A 23,634-nucleotide genomic window follows, 5' to 3' on the forward strand; every position below is an offset into this window, starting at 1 on the left:
CCTGGCTCCTGGCTTTGGTTCTGCCCAACTCCAGCCGCTGGAGCCATTTGGGGAGTGAACCAGCAGATGGAAGACCTATCTCTCTGCCTCTCTGTAACTCTGCCTTTCACATAAATAAATAAATCTTAAAAAAAAAAAAAAGTTGTGCAACAAATTTGCAATAGTAGTTACTTCTAGTCTAGGGAGTAGGATTTACTTTTCAACGCATAACATTTTATTATATAATAATTTACCTTGTCTATATTTTAAAATACAAATCAGTAGTACTATATTTGAGAATATTAGAGAATAATAAAATTTCATCAATGGTATTCTATCATTCAGATTATCCTTTCCTTCAGTTTATCTATTTTTTTTTCTATTATTTTTTGACAGGCAGAGTGGACAGTGAGAGAAAGAGAGAGAGACAGAGAGAAAGGTCTTCTTTTTGCTGTTGGTTCACCCTCCAATGGCCACCGCGGCCGGCACGCTGCGGCCGGCGCACCGCGCTGATCCGATGGCAGGAGCCAGGTACTTCTCCTGGTCTCCCATGGGGTGCAGGGTCCAAGCACTTGGGCCATCCTCCACTGCACTCCCAGGCCACAGCAGAGAGCTGGCCTGGAAGAGGGGCAACCGGGACAGAATCCGGCGCCCCGACCGGGACTAGAACCTGGTGTGCCAGCGCTGCAAGGCGGAGGATTAGCCTAGTGAGCCGCGGCACTGGCCTCCTTCAGTTTATCTAAAATAATGAAGTTTAAATTTTAGACATATAATCATAAGAACTTTAGAGTTCCTCAGGAAATCAAGCAAAAATAGCTAAGTAGACCAAATCACATGAAATTGTTGATATTCAACCATTTTGGACATGCAAATTCAATAATTCCACACAGCCCTATTTAAATATACTGTAAGGCCTTGAGGTCAGAGACTATTCCAATGGACCTATGTTGCAAATTACCTAGATAGATACTTCTCTGGGTATCTTGCTATTATTATCTATAAAATGGAGAAGACAACAGAACCTACCTCAAGAATGCTGCAAGTGTTAAATGGAGTAACACGTACAAAGAACTTAGCACAGTGCCTGACACATAGTTAAGCAAAAATAAATACCAGTTATTATTAAAGAAGTACCATCATCATCATCTTCATCATAACTACCATTATCTATGCTACTGCTACTATTTCTCTATTATTGCTGTAGCCCAGAATCTTTAATCTGTAGTTAGGCACTCAGGCCTCTACAGCTACTCTACCCTAAATACACACATGTAGCAGGACATACACGACATGTTAAAATCAAATCTGGGAGGGGAGGGTTTTTTTTTCTTTTTTTAAATCTAGAGGTTAAGGTAACCACATAAAATGTAGTAAAATTCTGAATGTCTTCTTTAACAGCTACATAAAGAATGTTTTAAGACCTGGGTAGATTTCAAAAGAGGGGGATGAATCTTTAATTCTCTCAAGGTTCTTATGCGACTTGAAAGAACAAAGTTTCCATTTAGTAAAATTCCAGCACCGAACGTTTTCTACAAGAAAAGGGCCCCTTCCCTTCACAGCAGTCATCAAGCCAACACACTGAAAAACGAAGAACCAGCCCAGCAGAACTTACCTAGGGGATGATCAGCATAATCTGGCCTTTGAATGTAACTTGGCACTGGCCTTGTTGGCATCTAAAAACATCAATGAGATTAGGTAAAACCTATTTACTAACAAAGAAAATAAAACTGGGGAAAATGTTGAGGAAAAATGTTGAGGAAAAAGCTCACTCAAAAGTTTTTAAAAGAGAAAAGTTTTAAATGAGATCTAAAGTACTGTAACACAAATCTATCTCCCTCAGACAAGCTTGACTTAGCTAGCATTAGTGCTCCCCTTTCTTAGGAAATAAATCCACAAAAGGGAAAGAATAGCCAAGACCAGGAAGGAGCTGAGATTAGATGCAGAGCACAAGACTCCTGTGCTGGTTCAAGCGTACTGGCAAGCTGACAACAGTGAAGTACCTAGAAGTAAACATGCAGCAAACCCGTGTGCCAAGTGGTCATCTCTGGGAGGTGGGATTATGGAGACTTCCTTAGGTATGGGATATTTTCCCAAATTTTTAAAGTTAAAAATGTATCGCTTTAATAAAAAGAAAAAATTACAAATATACAGTTCAAATATTTAAGGATACAAAGTAGAATTCAACTTCAGTGAATGTTCTATATTAAAACTCTGAGTTCTATGGAGCTAGATTTCCTGGGTTCAAATCCTAGCTCTGCCCCTTACTGCCTGTGCAATCTTAGACAAATGAGGTTAATCTGTGAAATAGACATAATGCATCATGGGAGTTTAATGGTGTTTAATGAGGTAATATTAAAAAAAGGTATACATGGTATTCTACACATTAAAAAAAATGATAAAATAAAACTCTTAAACCCTATCTGCAAGAACATGGGAAGCGATAGGAGCTTTAGAAAAGCTATCTAAACTAAGGTAGAAATAAATATACATTTAAAATGTTTCAAAAATGGAGGGCAGGGTTTGGCACAGTGGGTTAAGATGCTGCTTAAGACACCTGCATCCCAGATCAGAATGTCTCCCCTCCTGATTCCAGCTACCTGCTAAGACACACCCTAGGAGACAGCAGTGGTGACTTGAGTTAACTGGTTTCCTGCCACCCCTGTGGGGGACCTGCACTGAGTTCCCAGCTCTAGGCTTGCAAAGTTATGGTGGTTAACTGGGGAGTGAACTAGCAGATGGGGAAATCTTTCTCTGTGTTTCTGTCTTTCAAGTAAGTAAAGACAATTTAAAAGAAAAATTTTCAAAAGATGAGTAATATAAATTACCACAATGCCAGCCAGAAAATATCTATTCCATCTTACAACATTGTGTTTTAAAATTTAGGTTTTAAATTTTAAGTTTTAGTCCTTTCATCTAAAATTTCACACTTCTCCCATGATCGCCAATTGTCCATACAAGCTCCCAAATGCTGACACACAAACATTAAAGAACTGGAATGTAAGTTCCTCTGCAAATTCAATCCTGATTATATGATGCACCATTGTAATACAACTTCTGTGTACCATTTTAAAAGAATGTTAAATTTTATTACCTTATTTACTCACCAGTGGATAGTGTGGTCTGAGTTTACCAGTATATCGATAACCTGCCCATGGGTCAGTGTTAATATCACCCTCCACAGACCAGGAAGACAGTTCTCGCTTTGCCTTTTCATCCTCTGGGAGACAGGTGAACAGAGGTGAGAGGTAGATAGAAAAAAAGAAACAGGAATGCTTCAATGGTTAAGCTACTGAGTGACACCATACTTTAATCACCATGTGTTTAAAACCCAACAAATTTCCACCCTTAATCATCAAATCTACTACTGTACCACTATAGTCACTACTCTTTTAATTCCTTTTAGAAGACAGAAATGTCTTGGAATAAAAGCCCTATCTAAACTCTTAAGTTTTTACACTGTATCAAATAGGAACAGCTCTTAAAACTGTTGTTCTCAAGTAAATGCTAAACATATTCCCTCTACAATGTTAATTAAAAGAAGGTCATTTTTAAAATATGATTTATGAGTCCTAGCAAAACCTTCCAAACTGACATGAGATGTTACAAGTGACTCTATGCTCCCATTAAAACAAACTAGGTAACCCCAGAACAAACCTAAAACCAAAACTAATAATTTCCCATTTAATGAGTAGTCTCCAAGTCAGTATTTCAAGTGCTTTGAAAATTTCACGACCATCATTTGCGTCTTTTCCAAAAGGGATAATAGAAACAGACAGGGAAAGGGGAGGGTCAGGGGAGCAATCTGTTCAAAGTTACTGAAAACAGTAGAGAAGTTAAGAAAAGATCCCGGTGTGCGGCCAGTGCCCTGGGTTAAAGCCTGGCCCTCAGCACTGGCATTCCCATATGGGCGCTGTCCCACTTCCGATCCAGCTCCCTGCAAAATGCACCTGGGAAAGCAGAAGATGGCCCAAGTGCTTGAGTCCCTCTATCCATTTGGGAGACCCAGAAGAAGCTCCTGGCTCCTGGCACTGATCGGCGCAGCTCCAGTTGCGGAGGCCATCTGGGGAGTGAACCAGTGGATGGAAGACCTCTCTCTCTCTGTCTCTACCTCTCTCTGTAACTCTGTGACTCAAATAAATAAAATAAATCTAAAAAAAAAAAGAAAAGAAAGAAAGAAAAGCAAGAAAAGAACTCCAGAGCTAGCACTGTGGCGGCCTGGGTTGCCGGTATCCCATGTGGGCATCCCATGTTAGCGCTGGTTTGTGTCCTGGCTGCTCCACTTTTTTTTTTTCCCCCAATAAGGAAAAAAAATCTATGTTAGTTTTTTTTTTTTTTTGAAGATTTACTTATTTATTTGAAATTCATAGTTACACAGAGAAAGAGGCAGAAAGAGAGAGGTCTGGCCGGAGCCACGGCTCACTAGGCAAATCCTCCACCTGTGGCGCCGGCACACCGGGTTCTACTCCTGGTCGGGGCGCCAGATTCTGTTCCAGTTGCTCCTCTTCAGGCCAGCTCTCTGCTGTGGCCCGGGAAGGAAGTGGAGGATGGCCCAAGTGCTTGGGCCCTGCACCCCATGGGAGACCAGGAGAAGCACCTGGCTCCTGCCTTCAGATCAGCGCGGTGCGCCGGCTGCAGCGCGCCGGCAGTAGCGGCCATTGGAGGATGAACCAACAGCAAAGGAAGACCTTTCTCTCTGTCTCTCTCTCTCACTGTCCACTCTGCCTGTCAAAATAAATAAATAAATAAATAAATAGTTATCAAAAAGCATCTCAAAAAAAAAAAGAGAGAGAGAGAGAGAGAGGTCTTCCATCTGCTGGTTCACTCCCTAGTTGGCCACAACAGCCTGAGCTACACTGATCTGAAGCCAGGAGTCAGGAGCTTTCTTGGGGTCTCCCACGCGGGCGCAGGGGCCCAAGTTGGGCCATCTTCTTTTGCTTTCTCAGGCCACAGCAGAGAGCTGGATCAGAAGTGCAGTAGTGGGAACTCAAACTGGTGCCCATATGGGATGCCAGCACTACAGGTGGCAGGTTTACTTGCTATGCCACAGCGGTGGTCCTTGCTCCACTTTCAATCCAGCTCCTTTGTAATACGCTTGGGAAAGCAACATATAATCCAAGTGCTAGGGCCTCCACATTCACGTGGGAGACATGGGTGGAAGTAGCTCCAAGCTCCTAGCTCCTGGTTTTGAATGGGCCCGCCTCTGGCCGCTGCAGCCATTTGGGGAGTGAACCAGCAGATGGAAGATCTCTCTCTGTAACTCCGCCTTTCAAGTAAACAAACAAATCTTAAAAAAAAAAAAAAAATTGCCAGCTCCAATGCAATACTCTCTCTGCAGACCATGTGGTCAACTACAGGGTCAAAGCACCTCGTGAAACAATGGACAAGAATGCAAACATACGGCCAATCGATTCACATCTCTTTGGAAGAGAATACATTTGCACTATTATATATAAAATAAAGGGATAAAAAAGAAGTTTCTGCAATGCTACTAAATTTTAAATATCTTCTCTGCTCTAGAGGTCAAGAAAACACTGTAAATGTTAACGTCAACAAGAAAACTATTTCTCACCCCAGCACAAAAATGGACTCCATTCAATGCCACCCAGAGTCAAGCATTATAAAAAATAATTCAATATACTAAGAAGCTGAGATTTGCTTCAGCTAGTAATTGAATCAAGTGATTTTGTCCGAAACATGAACCTCAAGAACAACTTTCCCATGGAACCTAGAACAGAAGAGCAATCAAGACACAGGATTTCTGCTTTAGTACGCTCCCGGAGAGTGAACAGGGAGAAGGCCAGGATGTAAAAGCGTTCAAAGCTTCCTGCTGATCTGCATTCCTATCCTTCCACAATCTATTTTCAAGAGAACTGAAAGCAGATCTCGAAAAAATAAGTTACCTAGACAAGTTCTTTACTGAATTCAAGATATAATTTATTTATAAAAACATACACTAGAAAAGGAAGTTATTTTACATGTTTAGGCTCGATCTGATCTGAGTCGTAAATGCTGGACATATAACCGATACATAACCTGAGCTGAACAGGGATTGGTGGCAAATTGTCTAACAACTGGTCTTTTTTTAAAATTATTATGAACATATAGGACATAGTAAATAAACACTAGTAAGCTGTCTTTCAACCATCACAATGTAATAGGTCCAGGTAAAATACAGGTAGTACCTGATACATGCAAGGTCTTGTCCAAAGTGCACTAAATATCCAGGCTTTATTGTTTAAGGTTCTATGTAGTTTTTTTTTTTTTTTTTTTTGACGGGCAGAATTAGACAGTGAGAGAGACAGAGAAAGGTCTTCCTTCCGTTGGTTTACCCCCCAAATGACCACTACAGCCGGCATGCTGAGCCAATCCAAAGCCAGGAGCCAGGTGCTTCCTCCTGGTCTCCCATGAGGGTACAGGGGCCCAAGCACTTGGGCCATCCTCCACTGCCTTCCCGGGCCACAGCAGAGAGCTGGCCTGGAAGAGGGACAACCGGAACAGAATCCGGAGCCCCAACTGGGACTAGAACCCAGGGTGCCAGCGCCGCAGGCAGAGGATTAGCCTAGTGAGCCACAGCGCCGGCCATATGTAGGCTGCCTCTTCAGCTGATACAAAATAACTGCACATGTCTCAGCTTTGCCCAGGACAGGATTTTTTTTTTTTTTTTTTTAAGATTTATTTAGTTGAAAGGCCAAGTTATAGAGAGGCAGAGGGGCAGAGGGGCAGAGGGAGAGAGAGAGAGACAGACAGACAGACAGACAGAGAGAGAAGTCTTTTGTCTGCTGGTTCATTCCCCAAATGGCTGCAACAGCCGGAGCTGCGTCAATCCAAAGCCAGGAGCCAGGAGCTTCTTTCAGGTCTCCCACGCAGGTGCAAAGGCCCAAACACTTGAGCCATCTTCCACTGCTTTTCCAGGCCATAGCAGAGAGCAGGATGAGAAGTGGAGCAGTCAAGACTCAAACCGGCACCCATCTGGGATGCCAGCACTACAGGCAGCAGCTTTACCTGCTACACCACAACGCCGGCCCCTGGGACAGGACTTTGTGATCAAAATTCTTTCAGAGATGATAATGAAGCAGTTGTTGAGCACTTACCATGCACTATACACGTATTTTACATGGATTTGCTTATTTAATCTACACAACGTACACTGTAAGTAATCCAGGGCAGGTGTGTGGTACAGCAGTTAAGTCCCACTTGGGGGGCTGGCACTGTGGCATACCAGACAAGGCTGCTCATGGCCTGAGATGCCAGCATCCCATATGGGCACTGGTTCTAGTCCCAACTGCCTCACTTCCTGACTGCTTCACTTCCAATCCAGCTCCCTGCTAATGTACTTAGGAAAGCAGCAGAATATTGCCCATGTGTTTGGGCACATGTACCTATGTGGGAGACCCAGATGAAGCTCCTGGTTTCAGACTGGCCAAGCCCTAGCCACTGAGGTCATTTGGGGAATGAAACCATGGATAGAAAGATCTCTCTCTAATTCTTTCAAATAAATAGATAGATAGATGGATAAATAATTCTTTTTTAAAAAAAATTAAGGAAAAAAAAAAAATCCCACCTGGAATCTAAGTGTCTGGGACCCTGCCACCCACATAGTAGCCCCAGAGTTCCAAACTCCTGGCTTTGACCTGACCCAGCCCGAGCTGTTGTAGGCATTTGGGGAGTGAACTACCAGATGGAAGATGGATCTTTGTCTGTCTCTGTATATCTCGTTCTCTCTGCCTTTGAAGTAGAAATTAAAAATAAAAATAAAGAAAAAAGGAATAATCCATGGCCACAAAGTTTCATGGAGCCAGTTCTAAAACCCTTTTTCTGTAATCCAAAAAAGTCAAGCATCCTAGTATGCAGGGGCAAAATAGAAGCAAAAGTACTACTTAGAGATTTTTTTTGTAAATATAGGATATTTATAGCATATTTATGGCTTCTCAAACAGTATCTATCATATTCTTCCTTTTACTTCTGGAAAACAGGAGACAAACACTAAAATTTATCGTGATACATTTAGAAAATGTAAAATAATAATCTTGAGATGTGCAGTGCTACAATCTCTACAGATCATTCTAAAAGTGAATGCTACATTAAGAACACATTCTGGCAGGAGATACAGTGTGGGACATGTGCACCCAAGCATCAGCATACATGCTTTTAATTAAGGGCTTGACAATCTGGTCTTTACTGTGATACATAAAGACACTCTAGGGGCCAGCTCCGTGGCATAGAAGGTTAAGCCTCCGCCTTCAGTGCTGGCATCCCATATGGGTGCTGGTTGGAGTCCCCGGCTGCTATACTTTTGATCCAACTCCCTACTAATGTGCCTGGGAAAGCAACAGCGAATGGCCTAAGTACTTGGGCACATGCACGCCATGTGGGAGACCTGAAGAAGCTCCTTGCTCTTGGCTTAGCCCTGGCCCAGCCCCAGCTGTTGCAGCCATCTGGGGGCTGAACCAGCAGATGGGAGATCTCTCTGTCTCCTACTCACTCCTCCTACCCTGGCTCTTTCAAATAAATAAATCTTTTTTAAAAAAAGCAATTATAGATCAATATGCCACATGAACATTAATTAAAAAACAGTCATCCTTAATCAGGGATCAGTATACACTACACTTTAAAAAAATTAAGAGAATATACCACTTTCAGGAGAACTACTTGTCCTGTTACCTCATCAATGTTTCTTAGAATAAAGTACCATCTTTTAAGATACCCTAGATACTTAACATTCTTTTTTCCTAATGTGTTTCCTGGTAACTCTTCTTGCTTTGAAGCCTGCCATTCTCTACACCATTCCCTCCTCTAAGGCTGTCACCCACAATGGTGTACTAGGGGTCAATTTATCAGGTTGTAAAAGGTACAGGGCTAGTCAGCTAAGGGTTATCTGCATCCAATATATCCCAAACGGATAAAGAACACCAAGCTTACCCAGTCAAAAAACCATCCCCACAAACCCAATAAGGCATCACCTAAAAGACGGCACTGCACTAAACAACAGAGGTAGAAGTGAAATCCAAACAGCCAAGTCCAGGCCTTATGTTCATTTTCCACAGGGTACACCTGCTATTTAGTATAGGTCAAACTGCAGTACCTCTGTCCTTAGAAATCCAGTACTGAAGATACGGGCACACTTCAGTGAATTACCAATCCTTGGGGCAGAAACATATCCTAAGCTCTCTTATTACTTAGGCTTGACCCTTTGTTCTTTCCCATGCTTTCATTTCCTGAGTATAAAATGTTAATAACAGGTTCAAAAATCTCTACAATGTATCTAACACATTAAAAATGGGACATGTAATGTATACATGTATGCTTAAATGACATTTAAACTTCTCTATATTTTGAGGTAACAAATCAAAATCAACAAATCCTTTTGTACTTGATAAACTTCACTTATACACATCATTTTCCTCCTGTTTAGCCACATTTCCTCCCACATACCATACATTTCCACTGAACACAGAAGTCACTTTATACAAGCACAGAAAGTACTTGGGTATCTTTTTAAAATTTTTATTTCCATGTCCTTCAAATAATAATTTAAATGACCTCAATTAGATGTGCTTTGATAAAACAATTTACCAAATTTCATTAAATCATCCAACTCCTAAAAAATACACAAATAGATGAGTCAAAGATACCAGCATCAATTTCAGTAAGCTGAAACAAAAACCTAGAATCAGGTGCTGTCTGCCATGCCTTCATCCAACAGGAATGCCTTTATCAATTTCCAGGGACTTATAACGGGCTATCTTAAGCCAGCCATAAGAAGTAGAAAAACCGGGCTGGCGCCGCGGCTCACTAGGCTAATCCTCTGCCTTGCGGCGCCAGCACATCGGGTTCTAGTCCCGGTCGGGGCGCCGGATGCTGTCCCGGTTGCCCCTCTTCCAGGCCAGCTCTCTGCTGTGGCCCGGGAGTGTAGTGGAGGATGGCCCAAGTGCTTGGGCCCTGCACCCCATGGGAGACCAGGATAAGCACCTGGCTCCTGCCTTCGGATAGGTGAGGTGCGCCGGCCACGGCGGCCATTGGAGGGTGAACGAACCAATGGCAAAGGAAGACCTTTCTCTCTGTGTCTCTCTCTCTCACTGTCCACTCTGCCTGTCAAAAAAAAAAAAAAAAAAAAAAAAAAGTAGAAAAGCCATTTACATCACAGCTGCATGAGTAGGGCAGACTGCAGTAGTTAAGCTGCAACCAACAGGTTCACTTTGTAGAATCACGTGTAGTAACTAAACATTAGACTATGGGTAACATTAAAACACCAGAAAAAAAAATACAGTCATCCCCAGAAAAAAAATACAGTCATTCCTTGGTATCTGTAGGGGACTGGTTCCAGCACTTCCCCTTCCCACTGTGGACCAAATCCTTAGACACTCAAGTCCAAGATCCTTGCATAAAATGTTCAGGGCAGGAGGCCAGTTCTGTGGGCGCAGAGATGAGCTGCCATCTGTGGTGCTGGTATCCCATATGGGTGCCAGCTGGCGTCCTGGCTGCTCCACTTCTGATCCAGCTCCTTGCTGATGGCCTGGGAAAGCACCTGAAGATGGCCCAAATCCTTGGACCCCTGCCACCACAAGGGAGACTCAAGAAGCTCCCAGCTCCTGGCTTCACCCTGGATTAGCCCCAGCAGTTGCGGCCATTTGGAATATGAACCAGCGGATGGAAGATCTTTCCCTCTCTCTCTTTCTCTGTGCCTCTCCTCTCTCTCTAACTCTGCCTTTCAAATGAATAAATAAATCTTTAAAAAAAAAATGGTCAGTGAAGACACTTGCTTTCTGAATATTTTCAATACATAGATGAAGAATGCACAAATGTGGAAGGCTGGCTGTAATGTAATTTTGAGTAGAAAAGGCAATGTGAATTGAAACTAGACATACAAAAAGTGAAGCCAAGTGAAAAGTTCACGTGTTCCCTGCCTGCAAAGTGCAAACACTTCTAGGAAAGAGAATGCCAAAAGTTCAGGTATGTATTAAATGTTGTTCAAGCAAAGCAAGATCCATCTATCCTAGCAACTATCTCCTGTTTTCATGTTAAATATGTGAACAAAGATGAACAAAGATATCGCGCAGCCATATTTTATATTCATAATTACCTACTTAAAAAAAGGTCATTATTCTAGTTTTCAGGATTATACTTTCAGAACAGTCTTGTCTTATATATACTTTTAGAAACAACAGAACTGTCTTCTGGAACAAAAGCCACATATAAGACAAACAGTGTAAGGATACATGATTTTACTTACTTGCTTTCTTATGTAGTAACTTGTGAGTAGCCCAACTTCCTTTAAAACATTCCTAAAAGATCAAACAAGGAAATTAATACCAGGCCTTTCTTAATTCAAAACATTTTTAAGGAATAAAAGATACTAGAAATAGTCATCTCACCAAACTAAATATCTGAAAAATATTCAGAAATAACACCTACTCGAAATTTCACTTCAAAAAGCAGTCTAAAATTCACTTCAAATAAGCAAGAAACATTAGACTATGTTAAATAGCAGTTATATTTCAATTTTATGTCACCAAACTAATCTGAAGTATTTTAAAATAACCATTAATCAATTAGTCAATCACACACATGAAAAAAATAACAAGGAGACATTTGCAGATTCTTCCATTATTTATAGGAAAGAGATTCCCAGTCAGTTGCACACACACAGAATACCCATCTTGAGCAGGTGCCATATTCACTACGGTGGACATAGGCTCTGAGGTAAGGGACTGTAACAGAGTTTACCACTGCTGCCCAGAGCCAATCCAGGCTTGGCACATCACTGAGTCTCAGTAACTTAGTTAACTGACAGGTCAGAATGGATGAGGAGCAGGCATTTAGCCTGGTAGTTAAGATGCCCTTACACCACATCCTAGTGCCTGGTTTCAAATCCCAGCTCCGGCTCCTCACCAATGCAGACCCTAGGAGGCAGCAATGATGCTCAAGTTAACGCCCACTTGAGAAATCTGGATTGTGTCCCCAGCTCCTGGCATTCTCATTCTCCTTCTGACTCTCAATCTCTCAATTAAAAAAGAAAAATAACAAAAAAAAAGTGGTTAGGGAAAAAAGTGGATAAAATAAAAAAATTCAGACTTTTCACTCACAAAGATATGTTCATGTTACATATTGTAGACACCAGTAATAAGTAACAAATTGGAGGAATGAATTCTAGTAATAAATCAGAAAATAATTTAACTGGACAATGATTTCATTTATGTTTTGTTTTTGTTTTTAGAGATTCTTTTATTTATTTGAAAGCCAGAGTTACAGAAAGAGGGAGAAACAGAGAGAGCAAGCTTCCATCTGCTAGTTCATTCACCAAATGGCTGCAATGACCAGGGCTAAGCCAAGATGAAGCAAGGAGCCAGGCGCTTTATCCAAGTCTCCCACGTGGGTGCAGGAACCCAGGCACTTGAGCCATCCTCCACTGCTTTCACAGGCACATTAGCAGGGAGTTGGATCGGAAGTGGAGCAGCTGGAACATGAACCTGTGCCCATTTCGGATGCTAGAGCTGCAGACGGCAGTTTAATTTGCTGAGCCACAGTGCCAGCCCCAATGCTTTGATTTTTATAGTTTCCTACATAGAATTCAAAGATATTCGAATAAATCATTAAAAATACTAAGAAAATTCACAAATTCCTACAAACACTGCACCACTGCAGTCAACAAAGAAGGCATAGGCAACAGAAAAGCTAAGGAAAAAAATGTGAAAACACCTAGTACTGTGCAGCCATCAAACCACATTACACCAAGGACAAAAAGGCTTTCCTCCCCCTGAGGTTTGCCCAAAGGCCCTGCAGCATCTGCACCTTCAGCTCCTCCGTCCTGGGCCAGGAGTTTCACTACTTACCCTTCACTCTCCTTGTAACCTCACAGCCTGCCACACTGAAGTCCAGAAAACCCCAGTACACTCACTCCTTCAAACTACAATCTACAATCTGAATAGATTTCAATTGTATGGAAAGGTACCAACAGCAGTAAGACTTTCCAGTTTTTAGGTTTAAACTAAAACTAAGCTAAGTGTGGCAGGCAGAAAAGATGTCACTATCTGCCAACAGGAACCTGTGAACAGGATAGCTTACTAGACTGATCTTCAGACAGAAGATTACCCCAGTTCATCCCTACGGGCCCAGTGTAATCACACAGTCCCTGCAAGGTAGAGGAGGGAGTCTGAGGAGAGAGTTGTAAGCACCGAGCATCAGGGAGAGTGCTGTTACATCACGTGCCTGAAGATGGGAAAAGGAGGGCACAAGCCAGAGAATGAAGAGAAGGGTACGGGTTCTCTCCTAGATCCACAGGGAACACACAACTGCCAACACCTGATTTAGTCCCAAGCCCTGGGTCAGACTTCTGACCTTCCAAACTGTAGGATAACACATCTGTTTTAACTCACCAAGTTTGTAATAATCTGTTATGACTGCTATAGAAAGCTTTTTAAGGTGGGAAATTGAGTTTATCCTTGCTACCAAACAGTGCAAACCCCTCCAAAGAGTCATAAAGTTCAGTTCTTCCCTACTCAGTTACAGCAAACTGGTAGAACAACATTTATCTACCACTACATCACAAAAGAGAGCTGTTACAAGAGTCTTCATCTCTAAATGGGATTAAGTGATTTCTTCAATATTATCACACCTACAGAGAATAAGAAAGGTCAGTGTTAAACCACAATGAAGACAACACAGTAATGACTATAACAGCTCCCATTACTGAATATCTGCACTATTTCATTTAATCCTCAGGAAACCTGACAAGGCAAGTGGGCTATCCCCATTTTACATGACAAACCTGAAGCACAGGCAAGCTAAGCAGTTTGTCTATCATATCACAGAACAATGACAAGGCAGAACACTCTGACATAAGGTCACTTGGCTTAAGGTCACACTTTCTCAACTGCTTTACTGTGTTTGTGTGTGTGTATAAATGTGTGTTATACTCAAAGCATTAAGTCAGCACCAAACTTGGAACTGAAAAGCACAAGTCTTTTATAAGCATAAAATTAAAAGCCCTAAAATTCTATCCTCAAGTCTAGGAAATGATGATAACCATTCTCTTGGGTTCTCAGTTACTTCACCTATCAAATGAGATTGACACCTCCTATAATGTGGGTTTGATTATCTCCAGGAGGAGATAATACAGCAGACTAAATGAGATAATGCAATTAACACCCACAAAAGTAGTTAAAGTGGTGTCTACTGGCATGTAGCCAGTACAGATCTGTTTCTAATAGGAATCTGATCTGAGAAATGTGTCATTAGTCAATTTCATTGTTTTGTGACCAGCACAGAATGTACTTATAACATCCTAGATAGTATGGACTATTACACAACTGGGTTACATGGCACATACCTTTGTAAGTGTGGAATGTGGCTAACCAAAATGTCATTATGCAGAGTGTGACTATTCCAATACATAGAAGCCATTGACATGCCAGTGCTTATGACTGGGCCAGCTGATGAAAATATCTTCAGAATATGTTGGAGAATGAATGCAGATTAACGTTATCATGTACATAAAAGCTTTTTCCAAACTGTAGAGAGAACCATCAGCTGCTTTCATTATTACATTCTGGAACAGACTGTACATTGCCTACTCCAGTCCTCCACCTGTAAGCTGCTACTTACATGTCCTAATACAAAGGGCTAGCTCCTCATTACTCATGGTAACTTACATGGAGAGGGCAAAGCCACATGATTTTAAGAAATATGACTTCAGTAAGCAGTTAAATCTTTTCTCTTCCCTCCCTTTCCAGAAACTATTACATATCAGAAACATAATTAGCAAAAATGGCAAGATAGCTAGTTTTTCTGTCTTCCAGTTTAGCCAGCCTATAGCAGAAATGTTTATGGCCCTAAGACTGTCTATAAGGAAAACAACAGGAGTGGAGAAAGAAGTGAAAAGAAAAGTACAGGAAGGGAAGATGTCCTAGAACTCCAGTCTCAGTCATTTTAGAAACCACAGGGTCCAGGCCAGCACTGTGGTGCAGCAGATTAGCGCAGCTCTAGCCGTTGCAGCCATCTTGGGAGTGAACCAGTGGATGGAAGACCTTTCTCTCTCTCTCTCACTCTCTCTCTCTCTCTGCAACTCTGCCTTTCAAATAAATAAATAAATCTTTAAAAATAAAAAAGAAGAAAAAGAAGAAACCACAGGTTGATCAGCACTGTGGCACAGCTGCTTAGGCCATGGCTTGCAGCACCAGCATCCCATATAGGCACCAACTTGAGCCCTTGCTGTCCCATTTCCAATCCAGCTCCCTGCTAATGCACCTAGGAAAGCTGCAGAAGATGGCCCAAGTGCTTGGGCCCTTGCACCCACGTGGGAGACCCAGATGAAATTCCTGGCTCCTGGTGTCAGTCTGGCCCAGGGTTGACCATTGTGGTCGTTTGGGAAGTGAACCAGTGAATGGAAATCAATCAATCAATCTCTCTCTCTAATTCTTCCTTTCAAATAAAATAAATCTAAAAAGAAACAAACCAGAGTCTGCTAGGCCTGAGGCAAAATCCTACCATGGCCATCATTTCTGAATGCCGGAAAACAAAGTTAGAGGTCTCTCAAGGCAAGTATTTGGCATGAAGTTGGGAAAGCTGCATCCCAGTCAAGGCGCCTGGATTCAGATCCCAGCTCTGCTTCCTGCTAGTGCATATCCTAAGAAGCAGCAGGTGATGGCTCAAATAGTTGAGTTCTGGCCACTCAAGGGAGACCTGGATTCAGTTTGCAGCTTCTGGCTTGAGCTTATCCTAGCTATAGCCCTTCTAGGCACTTGGAAAATAAATCAGCAGATGGAGATCAGGAAGGAGGGAGAGAGAGAGAGAGAGAGAGAGAGGAGGAAAAAGGCAGACTCTCTCTCTCTCTTAAATGAATAAATACAAGTAAACCAAAAAATTAAATTGGGGAGGTGTCTTCAAACGTAAAGCAAAATTACAGTAAGTTGAAACTAAAGAGACAGTATTAGAGCATAAAGCCAGTAAGTCTAGCATGTGAAAAATAAGTTTCTGAAAGGAAACTGAAAATGGAGAGCAAAGAAATAACTTAAAAGTTTTCCAGGCCGGCGCCGCGGCTCACTAGGCTAATTCTCTGCCTGCAGCGCCGGCACCCCAGGGTTCTAGTCCTGGTTGGGGCGCCGGATTCTGTCCCGGTTGCTCCTCTTCCAGGCCAGCTCTCTGCTGTGGCCCGGGAAGGCAGTGGAGGATGGCCCAAGTGCTTGGGCCCCTGTACCCTCATGGGAGACCAGGAGGAAGCACCTGGCTCCTGGCTTTGGATCGGCACAACGCGCCAGCCACAGTGGCCATTTGGGGGGTGAACCAACGGAAGGAAGACCTTTCTCTCTTTCTCTCTCTCTCTCACTGTCTAAATCTGCCTGTCAAAAAAAAAAAAAAAAAAAGTTTTCCATAATTGAATTACAGGAGTTTACAAGCTGAAAAGACCCAAAAAAGATAAAAACGGAGTACACCAAGGCATTCAACATGAACTTTCATAATACTGGGGACAAGAGAAGTTTCAGCAAGCTTTCAGAGAAGAGGGATGAAAATTACAATACTGGAAAAAATTATGAACCCCAATGGCATCAGAGTTTTCAACATTAGCAGCTAAAAGAAAACACAAAACAAGATTAAAATTCTGAGAAAACAATCTCCAATCTAGCATTTTATACCCAAACTAAAACTCAAGTTTCAGAATATAACAAGATAGTTTCACACTAAGCAGAATCTCAAAAACGTACTTCCCATACAATCTTTTTCAGCAAGCTACTATTGGAGCTATTTCCTGCCCCCCCCCCCAATAAACAAAACAAAACAGAATTTAACCTAAGAACAGAAAGAGTAAACAAACAAGACAAGGGCCTAAGAAAGACCTCAGGATGACATCTATGAAGTCAACCCAGGCATCAAGGAGAGTCAGAGATTTCCAATTTAAAACTGATTAAATACTAAATGTACTTACAAGTATTAAGAAGAGTTCTATACAATTGTAGGAACAAACAGTAAATGTTAAAAGAAGGTAAAACAGGAAAGCAGAATTTGTATACCAGTAGCATTTGACAAGGTAAATGAAGAATAACTTGTAGTTAAAAAGTTACAGAAGGGGCCAGCGCCATGGCACAGGTTAATCCTCCTCCTGCGGCGCCCACATCCCATATGGGCACCCGGTCTAGTCCCGGCTGCTCCACTTCCAATCCAGCTCTCTGCTATGGCCTGGGAAAGCAGTAGTAGATGGCCCAAGTCCTTGGGTCCCTGCACCCACATGGGAGACCCAGAAGAAGCTCCTGGCTCCTGGCTTCGGATCAGCTCAGCTCCAGCTGTTGCAGCCATTTGGAACTAATGGAAGGAAGACCTTTATCTCTGTCTCTCCCTCTCACTGTCTGTAACTCTACCTCTCAAACAAAGTAAATAAAAATCTTTAAAAAAAGTTACAGAAAGTTAATTTGATTAATTGCAGGCATTTTACCTCTTTATTAAGACAATAAACATAAGCTCAGTGAAGAAAAATATTACTTATTGTGAATTAGGATTCAATATAAGATATCCTTAAAAACATACATATATATGCCCACTGCTCAAGAAACCCATGTAAATTATCATCTAGTAAAAATCAATTTTAAAAGAAAAACAAAGAACTCCAAAATGAAACATGATTTACAGAAGATGAAAGCTGCCGATCTTCCACTCAACAGCAACTCTCCCACACTGCCACACGTTGTAGGCAGGAACCGACAGATATCATAAAAACACGGTATTAATATAACCGGTGGTCTACAGACACTGTAATAACTTCAAGTAGCTGGTAACGGCAACAAATAGCTTAAACGCTGAGATACTCAGGTGCAGCCTGACACTGGCAAGTGAACATCGTTAATGTTTAATGGCATCATCTAGGTTGAGTATCCATTTCAACATCTAATTCCTACAGTAAAATTCACAACTTTTTTGATTACTGAATCCTTTGAGAGCCTTGGGAAAGCAAATTTTATCCTTTATACTGTCCATGCTTCTAGGAATTTCTTTAACATCAACTTTTTTGCCGGAATCCCTGGCTGACACACCTTTCTTCATTCACAACTATTTTCCTCACTTACATCAAAAGGTTCACCTCACCTTCACCTCACCAAGTTCCTCCGCTGAAAATAAAGAGCCTCAGGAAAGGCAACGACAACAGCACTCCCTGGTCATCCCCATAAATTTCCTCTCCAAGTCCCTTTACATTCTAGTTAAATTTCACTTGTAGTATCATCACTTTTTTGCAGGGTATATTTCATCTATATCGGTCAAGTCTTTTTGATTGTCCATTTCTATAAAATGTCATGTGAGTTTATCACTGGGAAACAAGAAAGTAACACAACTACACACTTTGCTATCCTTGTGTGAACGCAGTGATACAGTGGTCAGTCACTGACAGCCCTTGATGGAAGCAGAGGGATCAGTCACTGATAAACGCAATATGCTATTATTTACCCAGAGACCAGGGGCTCAAGCCAGCAGTGAAGTCTGTGATTCATGTGATGACTTCCGCAATGTAAACCATGGTACTGGGGGTCCGTTTTTTTAACTAAACTGTGGTAACTAAATTCACTGAATTCATGCAGATCAAAACCACACAAAAAGAGATCTTCCTTTATGTAGTTAGCAACCTAATCCATTCTACTTATGAAACTTCTCTAAATTGGTTATATGGGCAAAATACTTTTCCATCACCCCAGCACCTTTTTAACCTCATAAAAGCTGATAGCTGATACACATTCCCTTAAAAAAAAATTAACAATCCTGTTCCAAATGACTCAAACACAGAAGCTTCCACACTAATTAGATAAAAAGAAGAGGCAAAAGGAACCATCAGAGAGCTAGTGTAAGAGAAGCATGTAAAATATTACAAAAATAAGTATAGTATCTCCACCTAATATTTTAATATTAGAAAAAAAAAACACACTGTCTACTTATTACTAAGGACAAGCCATAATCTATAAAGGTCTGTTAGAAGGGAAAACTAAGGTTATGGCAGTGGCTAAAATTACATACTTTGAAATCAGACTTGTACCCTAGGATGGTCATTTATTATCTTTAAGAAACTGGGGTGTGGGGGCCGGTGCTGTGGCATAACGGGTAAAGCCGCCACCTGCAGTGCTGGCATCCCATATGGGCGCTGGTTCATGTCCCAGCGCTCCACTGCCGATTCAGCTTCTGTTATGGCCTGGGAAAGCAGTAGAAGATGGCCCAAATCCTTGGGCCCCTGCACCCCCGTGTGAGACCCAGAAGAAGCTCCTGGCTCCTGGCTTGGCATCAGTCCAGCTCCAACTGTTGCAGGCAATTGGGGAGTGAACCAGCAGATGGAAGACCTCTCTCTCTTTTTCTCTCCTCTCCCTGCCTCTCCTCTCTGTGTGTAACTCTTTCAAATAAATAATCTTAAAAAAAAAAAAAGGAGAAGAAATTAGGGTGTGGAGATTCTTAATTATCTCTACATTTCATTTCCTTTAATTGTAAATTAGGGAAAATAACTGCATAAAATATGACCAATAAGTTCTCAACGATAATTATCAATTGCATTATTTGTAAATGCAATTTAAATTTGAAATTTGAAAAGATAATGAACTAGATATGTATCTATAATGTGTGTCAACTCTGTCCTAACTTTTGGTGTATGAAAATTTATGTGGGGCCAGCACTGTGGCATGAGTTAAAGCTGCTGCCTGCAGTGCTTTACCAGCATACCATATACTGGTTTGTGTCCTGGCTGCTCCACATCTAATCCAGCTCTCTGCTATGGCCTAGAAGGGCAGTAGAGGATGGCCCAAGTCCTTGAGCCCCTGCACCCATGTGGGAGATCTGGAGAAAGCTCCTGGTTCCTGGCTTCGGATCAGTGTAGCTCTGGCCATTGCGGCCATTTGGGGAGTGAACCAGCAGATGGAAGACCTCTCTCTCTCCCTCTCTCTTTTCCTCTGCCTCTCTGTAACTCTGCCTTTTAAATAATAAATCTTTTTTTAAAAAAAGAAAATTTATGTGCAATTAGACAACTAGTGATGACTATGGACTGCATACATGACCAGTATCCAGTGTTCAGGGATCCTGCACATTGGGAAAGGGGATACAAGAGCCAGGAGAGGGGTGAGCACTGTGGAGGAATGGGTTAAATCCCCACTTGGGACTCCAATATCACAGTGCCAGTTCAACTCTAGGCTCCCCTGCTCCTTGTCCAACTTTCTGTTAATATGACCTAGGAGGCAGCAGATCACAGTTCAGATGCTTGATTCCTGATACCCATGTAGAGATTTCAGGCTACCTTTGCAGGTTTTACTACTGCTGGCATTTGGAGCATGACCAGCAAATGGAAGGCTAATATGTGTGTGTGTGTGTGTGTGTGTGTGCACGTGAATGTGCACATGTGTATGTGTCTGCCTTTCAAAGTGATGAAAACAAATAAGCATTAAAAAAAAAAAAAAAAAAGACTCAGAACCTCACCACGTGGGAGACCCAGAAGCTCCTGGCTCCTGGCTTCGGATCGGCCCAGCTCCAGCTCTTGTGGCCGGTTGGGAAGTGAATCAGCAGAAGGAAGATCTTTCTTTCTGTCTCTCCCTCTCTCTGTAACTCTACCTCTCAAATAAATAAATAAAAATCTTAAAAAAAAAAAAAAAAAAGGAAGAAAATGTTATCAACTACTGTTGCCAGCACCACGGCTCACTAGGCTTTGCAATGCCGGCACACCGGGTTCTAGTCCCGGTCGGGGTGCCAGATTCTGTCCCTGTTGCCCCTCTTCCAGGCCAGCTCTCTGCTGTGGCCCGGGGGGTGCAGTGGAGGATGGCCCAAGTGCTTGGGCCCTGCACCCCATGGGAGACCAGGATAAGTACCTGGCTCCTGCCATCGGATCAGCGCGGTGCGCTGGCTGCAGCGCACCAGCCGCGGCGGCCATTGGAGAGTGAACCAACGGCAAAAGGAAGACCTTTCTCTCTGTCTCTCTCTCTCTCACTGTCCACTCTGTCAAAAAAAAAAAAAAAAAGGTAGAAAATGTTATCAACTACTAACAGTATGAATCCAGAGGGCCCTTATTCAAAGAAAGTCAGTCACAAAAGGACAAATACTGTCTTATTTCATTTGTATGACACATCTCAAATTCCAATACAGAAAGAAAAATGGTGGTTAGCAGATGCTGGGGATAATGGCATAGCGGACTCACTCTTTAACACAAACACAGCTTCGCTTCTGCAAGATAAAGAAGTTCTGAAGATGTTTCACAACAATGTAAATATACTTAACACTACTAAACTATGTACTTAAGAACTGTTAGGATGAAGTGTATGTGTTTGTTGCCATGGGTCTCCAAATCCCATTACACTGGGTGATAAAAATGTCATATTAAGTGTTAAAGTGTTACAGTGAACATTTAGATAGGATTATTAAGTGTCCAAGTGACCATATAAATAGTATCAAGTGTCTGGTAATTATAATAGAATTAAAAAGGAGAGAATGTTCCAACATGGGAAGCAGCCCACACAGCAGACTCATAGAATGACAATCGCTTTAAGTAGCACTCTTGATCTCAGAATCAGCCCTTAAGGCATCCTGGTCTGGCTGAAAAGCCCATGAGAGCATTTCAGGCATGGAATGCCAAGACACTGTGGCAAAAAATATTCTACATGAAGGATCTCTGTGAGTGAGATCCCAAAGGAAAGAAGTGGCCATCAAAGAAGGATGTACTTTTCTCTAAAGGAAGGAGAGAACTTCCACTTTGCTTATGGCCTTGTCCAAATACTGATGGAGTTTGTGGGCTCAAATCGCTTCCACAGCCTAGACAGTTCATGTCAAAAGCCTCAAATAAAGAAAAAAAAAAGAAAGAAAGAGCCTTGGGTGGTCACTGACATCATACATAAGAGTGTTAATTGTCAAATTCCTAACAGGAGTCACTGTGCACTAACTTCCCATGCAGGACCTCTGTCCTCAATGGGTTGTATTATGAGAATTAACTAGGATATTTGTTCTCAAACAGTTTTGTGTGTGTATGTCTGTGTTTCTGTGTGCAAATTGTAGAAATCTTTACTTGCAATAGAGTTGGTCTTCTGTGTACAAAGTTAGTTGAAAATGAATCTTAATGGAAATTTGTTGTTGTGGATTCGTTTCTGAGAGGAGGAACATGGTGGGGGCAAGAGGCGCAGAATCACCACACAGACCCTGGGAGTCAGGTGAAAGCAGGCCTGAGGCAAGCAGCCTGCAGACTCCTTTATTTCACTTGCTACAGCAGCTTATATAGCCAAGGCAGCCAATCAGGTCAAGGGGCAGTCTATGCCCTAACCAATCACACCCTGTTGCCAGGCAGTTTCTGTTGCCAGCCACCATCTTGGCATGGCCTTTTCATTCCACCACAGAAAATGGAACTGAGAAGGGGAGAGGGAGGAGGATGAGGGGTGGGAGTGTGGGTGGTACGGCGGCAGGTATGGTGGGGAGAATAACTATATTCCTAAAGTTGTACATATGAAATTTGTATTCCTTAAAAAATAAATTAAATTTAAAAAGTATATGTGTTTGCTACCATAAGTTTGGAAAGACATATATAAAAAAAAGTTACCAAACTGTATAGTATGCATAGCAATCACTCTATTTTGTTTGGAAAAAACAAAAACAACAAAGTAAATGTCTTCTATGGGCCACACACTGATTTAAGCACTTACTATATTAATAGTCACAAAAACCCTAAGAGATAAGTACACTTATTTTAAAGATGAGAAAACAGAGGCACAGGAAGATTAACTAATATATCCCCAAAACATACAACCAATTAATGGCAAAGTCACTTATAAATGCATGCCCTCCATACTCTTGAGTACATAAATAAAAGTCTAGAAGACAATCAGTTAAGATCCCTTTAGGATATTAGGATCATGCTACTTTTCTTTTTTTTTTTTTTAATCTTTTATTTAATGAATATAAATTTCCAAAGTACGACTCATGTGTTACAATGGCTTCCCCCCCATACCGTCCCTCCCACCCACAACCCTCCCCTTTCCCACTCCCTCTCCCCTTTCATTCACATCAAGATTCATTTTCGATTATCTTAATATACAGAAGATCAGCTTAGTATACCTTAAGTAAGGATTTCAACAGTTTGCTCCCACACAGAAACATAAAGTGAAAAATAATAGATGATTTTTTTTAAATGATGATGAAATCAGATCAGACCTATTGTCATGTTTAATCCCAGTGAGAGTTAAGTTGGGAATTGATAATTTCTTTTTTTTTTTTTTTTTTTACAGAAGATCAGTTTAGTGTACATTAAGTAAAGATTTCAATCGTTTGCACCCCCATAGAAACACAAAGTGAAATATACTGTTTGAGTACTCGTTATAGCATTAAGCCTCAGGGTACAGCACGTTAAGGACAGAGATCCTACATGAGGAGTAAGTGCACAGTGACTCCTGTTGTTGACTTTACCAATTGACACTCCTGTTTATGGCATCAGTAATCTCCCCATGCACCAGTTATGAGTTTTCCAAGGCTATGGAAGCCCCTTGAGTTCTCCGACTCTTATCTTTTTTAGACAAGGTCATAGTCAAAGTGAAGGTTCTCTCCTCCCTTCAGAGAAAGGCACCTCCCTCTTTGAAGACCTGTTCTTTCCACTGGGATCTCACTCACAGAGATCTTTTTGCCAGAGTGTCTTGGCTTTCCATGCCTGAAATACTCTCATGGGCTTTTCAGCCAGAT

At 41.7% G+C, this 23,634-nt stretch overlaps 1 protein-coding gene across 34 annotated transcripts in view; it reads right to left on the reverse strand.

Moving 5' to 3' along the window:
* Nucleotides 1-23,634, reverse strand: part of METAP1 (methionyl aminopeptidase 1) — a 60,420-nt gene that overhangs the window by 23,127 nt on the left and 13,659 nt on the right. For 18 of the 34 annotated variants that reach the window (XM_089303056.1, XM_051820157.3, XM_089303049.1 and 15 more), the window contains 3 exons: nt 11,210-11,261; nt 3,084-3,196; nt 1,592-1,652 (listed from right to left, as the gene is read on the reverse strand). The exons of 1 other annotated variant lie outside the window; for it this stretch is intronic. In XM_089303056.1, coding sequence (XP_089159182.1) covers nt 1,592-1,652 — 61 coding nt within the window. In that variant the 5' untranslated portion in view covers nt 3,084-3,196; nt 11,210-11,261. Of the gene's footprint in view, nt 1-1,005; nt 1,064-1,591; nt 1,653-3,070; nt 3,197-11,209; nt 11,262-11,822; nt 12,864-23,634 lie in introns of those variants that run through there. 15 more of the 34 variants (XM_089303060.1, XM_089303066.1, XM_089303063.1 and 12 more) reach the window with 8 other exon arrangements.

The sequence above is a fragment of the Oryctolagus cuniculus genome, chromosome 8 (genome assembly GCF_051225735.1).
Source record: "Oryctolagus cuniculus isolate XC-2025 breed Fujian yellow rabbit chromosome 8, ASM5122573v1, whole genome shotgun sequence".
Classification (NCBI taxonomy): domain Eukaryota; kingdom Metazoa; phylum Chordata; class Mammalia; order Lagomorpha; family Leporidae; genus Oryctolagus; species Oryctolagus cuniculus.